At 39.8% G+C, this 12039-nt stretch overlaps 2 protein-coding genes across 2 annotated transcripts in view; both read left to right on the forward strand.

The window, feature by feature from the left end:
• Positions 1-12039, forward strand: part of LOC115550588 (catalase) — a 33116-nt gene that overhangs the window by 5164 nt on the left and 15913 nt on the right. The window contains exon 6 of the mRNA XM_030365757.1: positions 4707-4883. Coding sequence (XP_030221617.1) covers positions 4707-4883 — 177 coding nt within the window. The remainder of the gene's footprint in view (positions 1-4706; positions 4884-12039) is intronic.
• LOC115550592 (catalase-like) lies at positions 7320-11656 on the forward strand. Its single transcript, XM_030365762.1, has 6 exons — positions 7320-7438; positions 7772-7903; positions 10619-10749; positions 10989-11096; positions 11328-11411; positions 11519-11656. Exons 2-6 carry the CDS (start codon positions 7825-7827, stop codon positions 11576-11578), a joined length of 462 nt encoding a protein of 153 aa, XP_030221622.1. The 5' UTR covers positions 7320-7438; positions 7772-7824; the 3' UTR covers positions 11579-11656.

Raw genomic sequence — 12039 nt, forward strand, 5'->3', positions numbered from 1 at the left:
ACAAATTCTCATATTCTTCTCTCTAATGGTTGGTATAACTTGTACTGTGGATGGAAAGTTACAATAAAACGTTTGAAGGGAAGTAGAAGGGACGTCAGTTTTTGTAGCTTTGTGGTTTTTGGTTAGGTTTCTTTTGTTTTTTCTGGTCTTACCAACAACGGCAGACCAACAAGGGGATTCAATTGTACAGCCAAAGTCGCGATAACTTTTTGTACTGTAAAACACTTAGTAAATGTTATTCACGGTAATCAAATAAACGTATCAAACCAAAATGACAATTTATTTCATGATTACTGAATCCATTACTAACATTAAACCTAACATTTCATACTTCTATGCTTCAATAATGGATATGCTTCTTTTTTTTTTTTTTATAAAATGTAGGAAAATAAAATATTGGTGCAAAACCACAACAAGAACAGTTTGAAAGCCAGGAATGACCAATCTATTGCACTTAATTCTTTTGGGTTTTATGATGCGTGACGTGGACATGGGTGGGTGTTTTTCTTCTCCAAACGGACATGATAAAAGCACACTGCTTCTTGCGCTGGCCTACTTTACTTCATAAAGAGGAGATACTGTCAGCACGTCCATCAGCCCGCAACTACAAGAAATGCAATATAACAGGTATATCATCGTTTTGAATGTATTTATTTATATATATATATATATATATATATATATATATATATATATATATATATATATATATATATATATATATATATATATATATATATATGTAATTGTTTATGCATTTCTTTTATTTTTTACAACCATCTGTTGATTGTAGTTATCCCTGTAAAAATGTGGTCAAAAACGTATACTTTTTAAATTAAAATGTAAAAGTCTATACAGATGTTTTGTGAAAATCCTATTTGTGGGCTGTGAATTCTTTATTCATCTTTCAATTCATCAAGAATAAAATGGATTACTTTCCAATATAAGTCACTTCCATTGTTCTGTGTTGGTCCAGGGACCCAGACACTGTTGTGACCATCGGCAACCCTGTGGAGCATCCCAGAGACTATGTGGTATGGTCCATCTGCAGCTTCTTCCACGCAAACCCCTTTTGCCTCGGACTGGCGGCGCTGATCTTCTCAATCAAGGTAGGCCTTTGCTTTGTTACGCTTTAAAGATGCTGTAGATACGATTTAAGAACTATACTTTGAGTGCAATACGTTAGAAATGTTATGTTTCAAAGGTTAATGTTTACGATCGAAATGCTCAGTGACAAAGTCTGTTCTGTCTGACTACGTGCCTTGCTCTGTCATTTAGTTTTGAGGACGCTCCCAGTGCATTTCAAACCGTTCAAGAAATATGTCATGCCTGTCAACCTCAAACACTTTCTCAATGGTGGAGCAACATAGGAAGGGAGCATACAGGGCGTTTTGAGGGGTTGATTATTTTTTTTAAATCTTGCGCTTTTCTGCTCTTTTCTTGGCAACACTGGAATCTTACCTACAGCAGCTTTAATGAAAAATCAAATGTCTGTAAATTCACATCACATGTCCGACGACATGGCCGTAGACCTCTATTTGAACATAGCATTCGCTCGTTCATCTATCTTTCTGTCTTTTCTCTTTGTCGCAGGCAAGAGACATGAAGGTGATCGGAGACCTGCAGAGAGCCAGGGGATACAGCAAGTGGGCTCTGGGCCTCAACGTGGCTGCGCTCATCAGTATTTTTTTGATTGCCCTTTGTCTTATTATTTATTCAAGCGTTACAGTCTATTGGCTTGGGAAATCTCACCTTGAGCACAACAGCCGCAATAGATATCCTTATGGGCGTGGCTAGGAACATGACCCTACCAATGTCAAGAAACCAGTTAATTGCCCCTATGCCAAAAACAATAATGAAGTTGAATTTAATTAAATTACCCAGTAATGCGCTTTGTAACCATCATCACAGCAAAATAAATATTAGTCGTTATTTTAAGCCACCTTTCAGAAATAAGTGGATTCGAAAATAGTTTCAGCAGCCGCCCAAGCGAGCTCTCCAAGTTAATGATGCATAGTCCTTAAAATAACCCATGGGTAGACCACCAAAGCACTTGATGACACTAGTCCAGATGCAGCGGAAGACCATTATGGTTACGGTTTTCAATTTAATGTAGGCCTATATTATAATTAGGAAATAGATCAGGGCAAGATATGCAAAAAATCGCCTCATACTTTTCCTAGCTCTTGTAACATTAAGGCACTTCATTTGAATGAGGGTCTTTGGCTGAATGTACTGAATGTTACTACAGTTTGCAAAAAAGCTTCAGCTAAAATAAATGTTTTACAATGTAACATGGTTTTAAATAATACATGCGCTATTTGTCTGGTTATAGTATCAGACATTACAGTCGCTCTAACCTATGTAGTAATGGCGGCCTGTGGCAATGTTGAACTTCAAGTGCCAATTATGGTGCCACCTATGTGTTATCCTATCCCATCCTTTGATTCCCCTTAATCATTTTGAAAGTTCTACAAGCCTACCAATTTTTATAACTTTCATGGAGTAAGATAATAAATATAGTTGCAAGCAACAATGATAGTGTCCTACAGTATGACGGCTATAGCCTAATGAATACAAGATAGTAATCATTATTTGCCTTCATGCCATGATTCAGTACGTGGTTGGTCGAGGACAGATTCGAAACAGCAACCCCATGGCCATGTGGCCGACACCATACCACTACACCGACATGTAGACATGTTGCCATGTAGACAGACAAGAGCATATTAGACCATATATTTTGAGAAGGAGCAGTCTTCCATGTGTCGAGTTATTGGTCGATAGGGTCACATGTCATATGCCTCAAAAAATCGATATGATGAAATATATATATATATTTTTAGAAACGATTTGATTGGAATTTTTTTTTTTTTTTTGTGGACGGTCTTATTGGCAAATATCAATTTTTTTTTTGTGGAAGACCTGATTAGCTAAAACATTTATTTTACTTTATTTTAGTACTTTTCTTTGTTCTATTTACAAATGTGGTAACACTTTATAATAAGGTGCCATAATAAATAGCAAACTAGTCATTACCTAACCCTTTGTTAATATTTGTTAATTGTTACTAAAATATCTATTTGGCACAAGTTAATAGTTTTTTCATCATTAATTAAATATTAGAATGTATAAAATGGTATATCAAATGAACAGAGAAAGAGAGAGGGGTTCAACCAGAGCGTGAGGAAAAAGAGAGAAAGACAGTGAGACAAGAGCACAAGAAAGTGAGTGAGGGAGAGAGCGAGAGACATTGTGACAAAGAGTGGGAGAAAAAGAGTGGGAGGGAGAGAGCATGAGAAAGAGAGACAGTGAGAGACAGGCAATAATTCTTAACCACACTTGGAAAAAAACAACGCAAACTGGGGTAAAAAAATTATAATTATGCGCACTTTGCATACGGGATTAATTTGCATTGACTTTTTAAGTCATCTATTTTTGTCTGAACCTGAGCATCACCTTTAATGTAGTTCTCGCATAAATTTGCAACATCTTTCAGCTTTGCCTGTTTTGTTTTATCGAGGAGCTTTGTGAACTCGCAGGTGACGCTGTTGCCAGCTCTGCAATGCTTGCCGTGGACCTGACTGAGTTCGTTCACCCCTGCGTATGCACAGGAATTCGACAATTTCAAGCCCCGATTGTATGCTTTCAGGACCTTCTTGTATCTTCTTATCACTTCAAAAGGGCCACGGGCTGCAAGGAGCAAATCATAAAGAAAAACGACATTATGGACGGTACATAAAAATGTGTGTTCACAACAGTGCTATGAGTTGAAATGCTTATTGTATTATTATGTGGCAGCATACAAGACAAGACAGAATTCCACCTAGCTCCTTTAAATAGTTTGTCCACTTTATGTTAGGGTAGAATTAAAGGGATACATCACCATTAGGGGAATTGCACCTATTTTCCACTTTCCCTCGAGTTAAGTAGCCTAATTGAGATTTACCTTTCTCCAGTTCATCCAGCCGTTCTGAGTCTGACTGAGTCAGTAAAAGATGAGCTGTTGTTCAGGCTTTTGTTTAGGGCTGCTGGGTACTTTGTAATTTTGCTATTGTGTAGAAGCATTAACCAAATGATGGCTCTGTAAAGAGGAATGCTGATCCCTGAACCACTTTACTCTGATGGAAACATATGTATGTCACTCGTACCGGTGACCACATCTTTCGTTCCCCGCATCACATCGCTGTAGCCTATTTCACAGCGTGAATATCTGTTGAATATCCACCATCCACTCAGTGTGCCACTCAGTGTGCCTACATGTAAAGCGTCCTTGAATTGGAGAAAATTGATATTGTTATAATTTTTTAGCTGGAAAGACATTTGAAATGACGATACGCTAAGCGTATTGTCATTTCTTGAAACATCTTGAAACTTGCACAGAGAAGGTTTCGCAAGCAGCTTGCGAATCCTTTTCTTTGGGCGTTTCAATATGTAGTCACCTTTTGTTTTCGGTCTAGCTTTTGCATTTTGAACCACAGGGGCTTTAGGGGAAAGATGTGGTCAGGATAGCACAGCAATCACTGAATTAAAAAAATAGAAAGATCTTAAAATTTACTTCATTCATCCCAGGTGGGTGTCAAAGCAGAAGTAGAGGAGAATTGTAAAATATTTTTTTTAAATAAAAAAAACATTTCGGTGGCATGGTTAACTGTATGTGCAACATGATGGGCTGCGTGTCTAAAGTCTCCTCACTGTCCATCCAGACGGACCAGGGTATCAAGAACTTGACCGTGGAAGAGGCCGACCGCCTGGGACCCAACTCACTAGTGAGTTGGGTCCCATCTTCCTCTGAACAGGTACAGCACCTGATGGCTATCCATCGCAACTACGGAAAGCAGGTCCAGAGCCTGCTCACCAAGCACAATGCAGAGGCTCAGAAGGTAGGCAGTATTTTTATTAATTCATTTTTATATACACTCACCGGCCACTTTATTAGGTACACCTTGCTAGTACCGGGTTGGACCCCCTTTTGCCTTCAGAACTGCCTTAATCCTTCGTGGCATAGATTCAACAAGGTACTGGAAACATTCCTCAGAGAGTTTGGTCCATATTGACATGATAGCATCACGCAGTAGCTGCAGATTTGTCGGCTGCACATCCATGATGCGAATCTCCCGTTCCACCACATCCCAAAGGTGCTCTATTGGATTGAGATCTGGTGACTGTGGAGGCCATTTCAGTACAGTGAACTCATTATCATGTTCAAGAAACCAGTCTGAGATGACCGATTCGCGCTTTATGACATAGCGCGTTATCCTGCTGGAAGTAGCCATCAGAAGATGGGTACACTGTGGTCATAAAGGGATGGACATGGTCAGCAACAATACTCAGGTAGGCTGTGGCGTTGACACGATGCTCAATTGGTACTAAGGGGCCCAAAGTGTGCCAAGAAAACATCCCCCACACCATTGCACCACCACCACCAGCCTGAACCGTTGATACAAGGCAGGATGGATCCATGCTTTCAAGTTGTTTACGCCAAATTCTGACCCTACCATCCAAATGTCGCAGCAGAAATCGAGACTCATCAGACCAGGCAACCTTTTTCCAATCTTCTATTGTCCAATTTTGGTGAGCCTGCGCGAATTGTAGCCTCAGTTTCCTGTTCTTAGCTGACAGGAGTGGCACCCGGTGTGGTCTTCTGCTGCTGTAGTCCATCCGCCTCAAAGTTCGACGTGTTGTGCGTTCAGAGATGCTCTTCTGCATACCTTGGTTGTAACGAGTGGTTATTTGAGTTACTGTTGCCTTTCTATCAGCTCGAACCAGTCTGGCCATTCTCCTCTGACCTCTGGCATCAACAAGGCATTTGCGCCCACAGAACTTCCGCCCACTGGATATTTTCTCTTTTTCAGACCATTCTCTGTAAACCCTAGAGATGGTTGTGCGTGAAAATCCCAGTAGATCAGCAGTTTCTGAAATACTCAGACCAGCCCGTCTGGCACCAACAACCATGCCACGTTCAAAGTCACTTAAATCACCTTTCTTCCCCATTCTGATGCTCGGTTTGAACTGCAGCAGATCGTCTTGTCCTACATGCCTAAATGCATTGAGTTGCTGCCATGTGATTGGCAAATTTGCGTTAACGAGCAGTTGGACAGGTGTACCTAATAAAGTGGCCGGTGAGTGTATATATACTGCATAAATCTATATATATTTTTTTCTTTTGTCCATGACATTTTGTTCCTTGGTCTTGTTCTTCCAGAACTCCAATGTGCACGTCTACACCCGCCCTACAGCCATTAACGCCTCCGCAAAAATGTGAGGTCATACAGTGTATATCTTGACCAGGTAGCACGCCCAAGATGGCTTCCGCAGTAACTGATTTCCACCAGTTTAAAAAAATATATCTTGTACTAATAATAATGTAACCAATCTGGGCTTAATAACAATTCTATTCTAGCATTTCAATGAAAAGGAATAGCTTCTTAACAGATATTCCAAATTGAAAAACAATGATTATATGAAGACTCCCTGCATTTTGTCCAGTCAAACTATATCCAATCCCTGGTAAGCAGCCAGTCTTCATGTATTACGACAGAGATATCAGTCTAAAGTTATATATTTTAAATGTCTAAACACAATTATATCACTTACCCAAATACTATGTATAATACGTTTGCTACTATGTATTTCAATGGCTTGGTTTATACACTGGATGCATTGTTATACCTGTACTAAAATGAATTGATTAGTCTATATGATGGGGTTAAGCTCTTGAAACCTGATCAATACTGTTAAAGAAAAACTTTGAAAATATATGATGGCAAACGAACATTGTGACAATTCTCATATTCTTCTCTCTAATGGTTGGTATAACTTGTTGTACTGTCGATGGAAAGTTACAATAAACCGTCTGAAGGGAAGCAGAAGGAATGGCAGTTTTTGTAGCTTTGTGGTTTTTGGTTATGTTTCTTATGAATTATGTCTGGGTTAAAAAATAGGTCAGAATGGCAGACCAACAAGGGGATTCAATTGAACAGCCAAAATCGCAATAACTTTTTGTACTGTAAAACTCTTCGTCAATGTTATTTATGGTAATCAAACAAACTTATCTAACCAATGACACATCATTTCATGATTACTGAATCCATTACTAACATTAAACCTAACATTTCATACTTCTATGCTTCAATAATGGATATGCTTTTTTTCTGTTTATTTTATAAAATGTAGGAAAATAATATATTGGTGCAAAACCACATGTTGCCAGCTGCTCCACCTCACAACAGTTGGAAAGCCAGGAATGACCAATCTATTGCACTTAATTCTTTTGAGGTTCATGATGTGTGACGTGGACATGGGTAGGTGTTTTTCCTCTCCAAACGGACATGATAAAAGCACACTGCTTCTTGCGCTGGCCTACTTTACTTCATAAAGAGGAGATACTGTCAGCACGTCCATCAGCCCCGCAACTACAAGAAATGCAATATAACAGGTATATCATCGTATTGAATGTATTTACAGTATATATCTATATCTATATCTATATCTATATCTATATCTATATATATATATATATATATATGTGTGTAATTGTTTATACATGTTTTTTATTTTTTACAACCATCTATTGTTGATTGAGGTTATCGCTGTAAAAATGTGGTCAAAAACGTATACTTATTAAATTAAAATGTAAAAGTCTATACAGATGTTTTGTGAAAATCCTATTTGTGGGCTGTGAATTCTTTATACATCTTTCTATTCATCAAGCATACAATAGAGATTACTTTCCAATATAAGACACTTCCATTGTTCTGTGTTGGTCCAGGGACCCAGACACTGTTGTGACCATCGTCAACCCTGTGGAGCATCCCAGAGACTATGTGGTATGGTCCATCTGCAGCTTCTTCACGCAAACCACTTTTGCCTCGGACTGTTGGCGCTGATCTTCTCATTCAAGGTAGGCCTTTGCTTTGTAACGCTTTAAAGATGCGGTAGATACGATTGAAGCGCTATACTTTGAGTGCAATTGGTTAGAAATATTATGTTTAAAATGTTTGCGAGCGAAATGCTCAGGGACAAAGTCTGTTCTGGTTACGCGCCTAGCTCTGTCATTTAGACTTGAGGCCGCTCCCAGTGCACTTCCAACCATTTGGAAAACACGTCTTGCCTGTCAATCTCGAACACTTTCTCAATTGTGGACATAGGAAGGGAGCATGTAGGGTGTTTTTAGGGGTTGATTATTTTCAGAATCTTGCATTTTTCTGCTCTTTTCTTTGCAACACTGGAATCTTACATACATTTATTGAAAAATCAAATGGCTGTAAATTCACATCACATTTTCGACGACATGGCCGTAGACCTCTATTTGAACATAGCATTCACTCGTTCATCTTTTTTTTTTTTCTCTTTGTCGCAGGCAAGAGACATGAAGGTGACTGGAGACCTGCAGAGAGCCAGGGGATACAGCAAGTGGGCTCTGGGCTTCAACGTGGCCGCGCTGATCATTCTTTTTTTGACTATCTTGAGTCTTGTAATTGTTTGGATAATTATAGCCGTTGAAGATGCCAATCGTCGCTATCGCAATCACTACTAGGGCCAAGAAACCAGTTAATTGCCCCTGTACCAAAAATAATAATGAAGCTATATTGAATTGAATTACCAAGTAATGCGCTTTGTAACCATCAGCGCAGCAAAATGAATATCCGTCATTATTTTACGCCACCCAGAATTTAGTTGATTTGAAAATAGTTTTAGCAGCCGCCCCAGCGAGCTCTCCAAGTTAATGATGTATAATGTCTATAAAATAACCCATGGGTAGTCCACCAAAGCACTTGGTGACAGACAGCAGTCCAGATGCAACGGAAGACCATTATGGTTACGGTTTTAATTTAATGTAGGCCTATATTATAATTAGGAATTGAATCGGGGCAAGAAATGCCAAAAATAGCCTCATACTTTTTCTAGCTCTTGTAACGTTAAGGCACTTAATTTGAATTAGGGTAGTATCTTTGGCTGAATGTACTGAATGTTACTACACTTTGCATAAAAGCTTCAGCTAAAATAAATGTTTGACAATGTAACATGGTTTTAAATAATGCATGCGCTATTTGTGATCCAATGCAATGGTCTTTTACATAACAGCCTCAGCTGAGGCAGAGAATGAGACCGAGTGGGAGATGGAGGCTGGTTCGACGGCGGTCGTGGTAGGGCCCCATGCAGGGGCTAGGACAGGTCTAGCAATGCCACTGCAAAGGTCTTTATGAGTTATTATATGCAAATTAGTTATTTCAACTGTGGACATGCGGCACTACAATGACAAGCTGCAAGCAGTGACTACGCTTACATTAAAGTAACATCATGACAATGTGTCCGCATTAGAGCCTGAGACCGAAAATGATGTGAAAATACAGAAGTTATCCTTTAACAAAGACGCATTCTGAATGGAAATACATCAGAGGAACCATCAGGCGTCTTTCCTGAGCAAAAGACACAGTGTTGCTCTCCAAAAGATAGGTTTCCACCCACAGCAGGGAAGGGACAGACAGAGACTACAGTAGCAGAGATTGGAACAGACAGGGACGAGACAGAGTGAACATTTGTGAACAAAAACGACAGGTGTCCCATTCATTTTTTTTATACACAAAATACTTTATTCTTATAATACAATTTCCAGTTACCTGTTTGATTCTAACTGAATTATTTCTGCCTCACAGTACCTTAATAAATCCATTGTTAAAATGTAAAGTATCAACAAAAACTCATGCATTCGCTCCTATAAGTGATTATTAACCAATATGCATGATTATAATAATCTATGCTTAACGTGTGCATACGTATAGCCATACAAGTATACTATACTCACTAACAAAGTGGTTCACATTGTTTGTGGCTATAATCCTTTCAGGAAAACCTGGTTATAGTCAGGGGCGTAGCACAAAATTCTGGGGCCGATAACGGAGGTAGTTGAGAATGGGGTTTCATCTTGTGTGTTTAAATGTTTGTGCTCACCATTCTTGGAAAATAAATTAGTCAGAACCTGACTCCTTCATTTAGTCCTTTCTCCCTGTCTTTCTTCACCTTTCTCCTCTGAGAGCCAGACTTCAATTTATTTTCAATGTGGCTGTGACATATTGCCGCATCTCTATCCAGATTTAAGAGTTCACCGTAAGCGAGGTGCGTTTCGCGGTGAATTCAGCTGTGTGGACAGAACCTTTTTGAGCTTTTTGAAAGGGGTGTTCAGAGACAGTGGCGGACTCTGCACGGGGGTCGGAAAAAGTATACACCACTCTTGAGTGCCCTCAAGAGTGGCGTATACGAGAGAAAGTGCCTTATTGGCTGTCCTTTACATGTGAAAAAAAATGATTGGGTGCCCCTTCATACAATAAATTATAATGATGAGCCCTCTAGAACAACATTTGGAACATTTGATAATGTGCCTCAATGAGTGCCGTCTTAATGGCCTTACAGTGCCTCCATGTTTGAAAAAAGTGCCCTCTAGAGGGTTGAATACGAGAGAAAGTGCCATACATGATGCATCATAGCTTTTTGCACGCTGGTTGGGATGATATACAGATGATATCGGAGCGTTGCCCAAAATTCTTTAAAAACTGTAGATTGAACACACAACAAATATTTGGAGTGCCCTTTTTAATCTGACCGATGTGTTTTCAAGGCGGAGCTCCAAACTACTTCCCCAACAGCTTCAGTGCCCCTGACTGCCAGCCTTGCTTCCTGGAGTCAAAGTTGAAGGTGTCCCCAGACGTAACACGCTACAACAGCGCCAACGATGACAATTACACGCAGGTGTGTGTGTGTGTGTGTGTGTGTGTGTGTGTGTGTGTGTGTGTGTGTGTGTGTGTGTGTGTGTGTGTGTGTGTGTGTGTGTGTGTGTGTGTGTGTGTGTGTGATACACCCTGTGTGTGTGTGTGTGTGTGTGTGTGATATTCATCGTGTGTGTGGTTGTGCGATACCTGTGTGTGCGTGGTTGTGCGATACCTGTGTGTGCGTGAGGTACCTAAGTGCTGTGTGCTTGGGTGTGGCAGGCGGGGACCTTCTACAGCGAGGTTCTGAGTGAGGAGGAGCGACGGAGACTTTGTCAGAACCTGGCCGGAGCCCTCAAGGGAGCCCAGGTCTTCATCCAGGAACGCATGGTGGGGCCACACATACTTTAGTCCCACTTCACCTTCCTGTTTCAGGACAGATTTCAACCCCACGATTCACCTTGCAGTCCCATTTCTTGCAATGCTAAAACGATCAATCAATGGGGTTCATCTCCATCAGTCCATTGAGGTAGTTTAAAAAATATTTTAGTGCCATGCCTACCCACATGGAACAATTGATCAAGAACACTAGTGAGTTGGGTCCCATCTTCCTCTGAACAGGTACAGCACCTGATGGCTATCCATCCCGACTACGGAAAGCAGGTCCAGAGCCTGCTCACCAAGCACAATGCCGAGGCTCAGAAGGTAGGCAGTATTTTTATTAATTAATTTTTATATATATATACTGCATATATCTGTATTTTTTTTTTCTTTTATCCTTGACATTTTGTTTCTTCGTCTTGTTCTTCCAGAACTCCAATGTGCACGTCTACACCCGTCCTACAGCCATTAACGCCTCCGCAAAAATGTGAGGTCATATATCTTGACCAGGTAGCAGGCCCAAGATGGCTTCCGCAGTAACTGATTTCCACCAGTTTAAAAAAATATATAATGTAACCAATCTGGGCTTAATAACAATTCTAGCATTTCACTGAAAAGGAATAGCTTCTTAACAGATATTCCAAATCGAAAAACAATGATTATATGAAGACTTTCTGCATTTTGTCCAGTCAAACTATATCCAATCCCTGGTAAGCAGCCAGTCTTCATGTAGGCCTATTACTACAGAGATATCAGTCTAAAGTTATATATTTAAAATGTCTAAACACAATTGTTTTACTTACCCAAATACTATATATAATACATTTGCTACTATGTATTTCAATGGCTTGGTTTATACACTGGATGCATTGTTAAACCTATACTAAAATGAATTGATTCGTCTATATGATACGGTGGCGCTGAGCATTCACCAAATAAAAAAAAGTTTCTC

Source organism: Gadus morhua, chromosome 9 (assembly GCF_902167405.1).
Source record: "Gadus morhua chromosome 9, gadMor3.0, whole genome shotgun sequence".
Taxonomy (NCBI): Eukaryota; Metazoa; Chordata; class Actinopteri; order Gadiformes; family Gadidae; genus Gadus; species Gadus morhua.